At 44.6% G+C, this 3,087-nt stretch overlaps 1 protein-coding gene across 1 annotated transcript; it reads right to left on the bottom strand.

Moving 5' to 3' along the window:
• Positions 1-773: 773 nt before the first annotated feature.
• LOC113177803 (nucleophosmin) lies at positions 774-1,939 on the bottom strand. The gene has a single exon (XM_077793877.1). The coding sequence runs from the start codon at positions 1,937-1,939 to the stop codon at positions 1,040-1,042; it is 900 nt and encodes a 299-aa protein (XP_077650003.1). The 3' UTR covers positions 774-1,039.
• Between the last annotated feature and the right edge of the window lie 1,148 nt (positions 1,940-3,087).

The raw sequence follows: 3,087 nt of genomic DNA, 5'->3' as shown, positions 1-3,087 counted from the left end.
TGGGTTCGATCCTCCGCACCACAAAGATGTTGTGTCCACCGATAACTAAAAAATATTAAAATTCTCTCTCTCTCCCTCTCTCTTTAAAAAAAATTTAAAAATAAATAAATAAGGGCTGGGATTGTGGCTCAGTGGTAGAGCACTTATCTCACATATATGAGGCATTGGATTTGATCCTCAGCACCACATAAAAATAAATAAATAAAATAAAGGTACTGTGTCCACCAAAATTTAAAAAATTAAATTAATTAATTAAAAATAAAATTCAAAATCAAAATAAACAAATCATACATCCTAGCCCTCAAAATTCAGAGCCATGAAAGATAACTGCCTTTAAAAGTGCTACAGCTGGGTGCACTGGTGCATGCCTGTAATCGCAGTGGCTCAGGAGGCTGAGGCAGGAGGATCTTGGGTTCAAAGCCAGCCTCAGCAACTTAGTGAGGCACTAAGCAACTCAGTGAGACCCTGTCTCTAAATAAAATACAAAATAGGGCTGGGGGTGTGGGTCAGTGGTTGAATACCCCTGAATTCAGTCCCTGGTATCCCCCCCAAAAAAATGCTAGAAATGAGAAAAAAAATCAGGTCACAATTAGAGAGGGGGAGGGGGAAAGATCTCCATGTAAAGTTCAAAAATTTTTTCTGGTGGAGTTCAAAAACTTTTCGGCTTCCCTTCTCAGCAGTCCTAGGATTGGCTGGAGTGTGATTTCTTTTTTTTTTTTTTTACTTTATTAAAATACTGAGTTTTATTTCACATGTATATTTTTGTCTCCCCACCATTTCCATGTCTGACCACCACTACTACTATGTCCTATCATAACATTCCATACATACTTAGAAACCAAGCAAAGGGTGGAGTTCCATCTTTAAAAACTAAACAGGCATTTTGGACAACACATTCTTGGCAATAGAACCTTGACAACATTTATCAAACACGGTAGGGAAAGTTCTCACTTTGCATTATAAAAAGGACAGCCAGATATCAACTGTTACAGAAATGAAATAAGACGGAAATTTTTAACAAACTGTTTAAACTATTTTCTTAAAGAGACTTCCTCCACTGCCAGAGATCTTGAATAGCCTCCTGGTCAGTCATCCGGAAGCAATTCTTCACATAATTGACGAACTTGGCTTCCACTTTGGGAAGAGAACCACCTTTTTCTATACTTGCTTGCATTTTTGCTTTAATGTCTTCTACAGAACTAGGTCCTTTTGGTGTTTTAGGAGTTTTTTCCTGTTTTTTGAAGGATTCTTGACCTTTTAATCTTGGTGTTGTTGGTTTTGAGTCTTTTCCATTCTGGTTCGATTTTTGTGCATTTTTGGCTGGAGTATCTCGTATAGATTTCTTCACTGGAGCTTTTTCTTCAGTTTCCTCCTCCTCCTCCTCCTCATCATCATCATCTTCATCATCATCATCATCATCATCTTCTTCTTCTTCTTCATCATCATCGACATCTTCATCAGCAGCAAGTTTTACTTTTTTCTGGGGAACCTTGCTACCACCTCCAGGGGCAGATCGCTTTCCAGATACACTTAAGAGTTTCACATCCTCCTCCTCTTCATCTTCTGACTCTGCATCTTCCTCCACAGCTACTAAGTGCTGGCCACTAATATGCACAGGCCCTGAACCGCACTTCAACCTTAAGACCACAGGTGGTGTGATTTCAAAGCCCCCAAGGGAAACCGTTGGCTGTACTGACATTTTCAATGTTGCCAGTGTTACTTTAATTGGACTGCCTTCATAATTCATTGCCTCTGCTTCAACAATATGCAATTCATCCTTTGCACCAGCCCCTAAACTGACCGTTCTTAATGATAACTGGTGCTCATTTTCATCATTATCCACCTTACAGTGATAATCTTTGTCAGCTTTTAGCTCACAACCGAAAAGGTAGTTCTGGAGCCTCAGGGGGCTCATGTCCATATCCATCGAATCTTCCATGGGGTGGTAGCATGCACTTAGGTGGGAGAGAAGGCGGACGGAAAATGGGTGGCTGCCTAAAGAGACGCGCAGGACGGAATGACGCCAGCTGGAGTGTGATTTCTGCTCCACCCTCAGTGTTGGTTCACTAGCATGTGAGAGGAGAACCCATAGGTGGAGCTTCTGGAGGCTGGGTTTATGCTTAGGTAGGCTCCAGGTTCTTTGTTGAATGGTGATTGGTCTGAAGATTTTAACTCAGCGCACCTCCAAGGCCCAGCAGTTGCTGGTCCACACTGGGGGATTGCACCCCAGTAATCTCTCATGAGTCCCACTCCTGTGGCAGAGAAGCAAATCCTTTGTCACCTCTGTCACCCAGAGACCCCATGTTTCCTGGTCTCTCAGGTTCAGTCTCCAAACTCAATCACTCCCACTCCTTCCCCTCCCTTTTGAATTCCGGGAGGGCGTGTCTCTCCCAGCCAGTCCTGCAAGTGGCTGGAGTTAAGGGGGAGGCGGACCTGGGTGAGTTACCACTACCTGTGTTCCCCTATATAAACCCCTTTCTCCAGCTGATTTTCTCTTCATCACTTAGGTACTCTTTGTGTCTAGTGGTGTGGATTTTACAGGTCTGTATTTTGTGCCCCGCTTGGGTTGTCAGGTTTGCTTCCCCCGCGTCCAGGCCTGTGGTGCAGCTACAGAAGGGCTCCTTCCTCGTTTACAGTCTTCCAGGAGTGATGTGGCTTCTTTCTAGCACAAGGATATTGTGAAGCAGGCCTTGCAGGTTAGTCCGGCAATGTCTCTGGTCTCCTCTGCTTTCTCCACACCCAGGCGCACCGTTCACCTCCTAAACTGTGGCTTCCTTGAATTCCCTCGTCCCTCCACTTGGCTGGCCGAGCGGGGGCTGCTCCAGCAGGTGCTGGTGGCGGCAGTGGCAGTAGTGGTGCTGGTGCTGGGGATTTCTTCCCTATCATCTCCAGCCTCCAGAGCCCCTGATCTGCTTTGAATGTCCAACATTGATTCCCAGTAAAGTGCCCCCATTTTTTTTTCACCCACCTTGCTGAGAAGCTGCCTAACTGCTTTCTTGGCTTCACGCCACTAAGCAGCCGTAAAGGGACCTCCTCTATTCTTCCATCTTGAAAACATCTTTACCTAGAATTTTCCAGAGCTAACAG

The sequence above is a fragment of the Urocitellus parryii genome, chromosome X, assembly GCF_045843805.1.
Source record: "Urocitellus parryii isolate mUroPar1 chromosome X, mUroPar1.hap1, whole genome shotgun sequence".
NCBI classification, from domain to species: domain Eukaryota; kingdom Metazoa; phylum Chordata; class Mammalia; order Rodentia; family Sciuridae; genus Urocitellus; species Urocitellus parryii.
The sequence above is the reverse complement of the archived record's forward strand: the minus strand, read 5'-3'. Positions and strand labels throughout refer to the sequence as shown.

Coding starts and splice junctions, on each gene's coding strand:
- LOC113177803 (XM_077793877.1), bottom strand. CDS start 1,939: ATGGAAGATTCGATGGATATGGACATGAGCCCCCTGAGGCTCCAGAAC.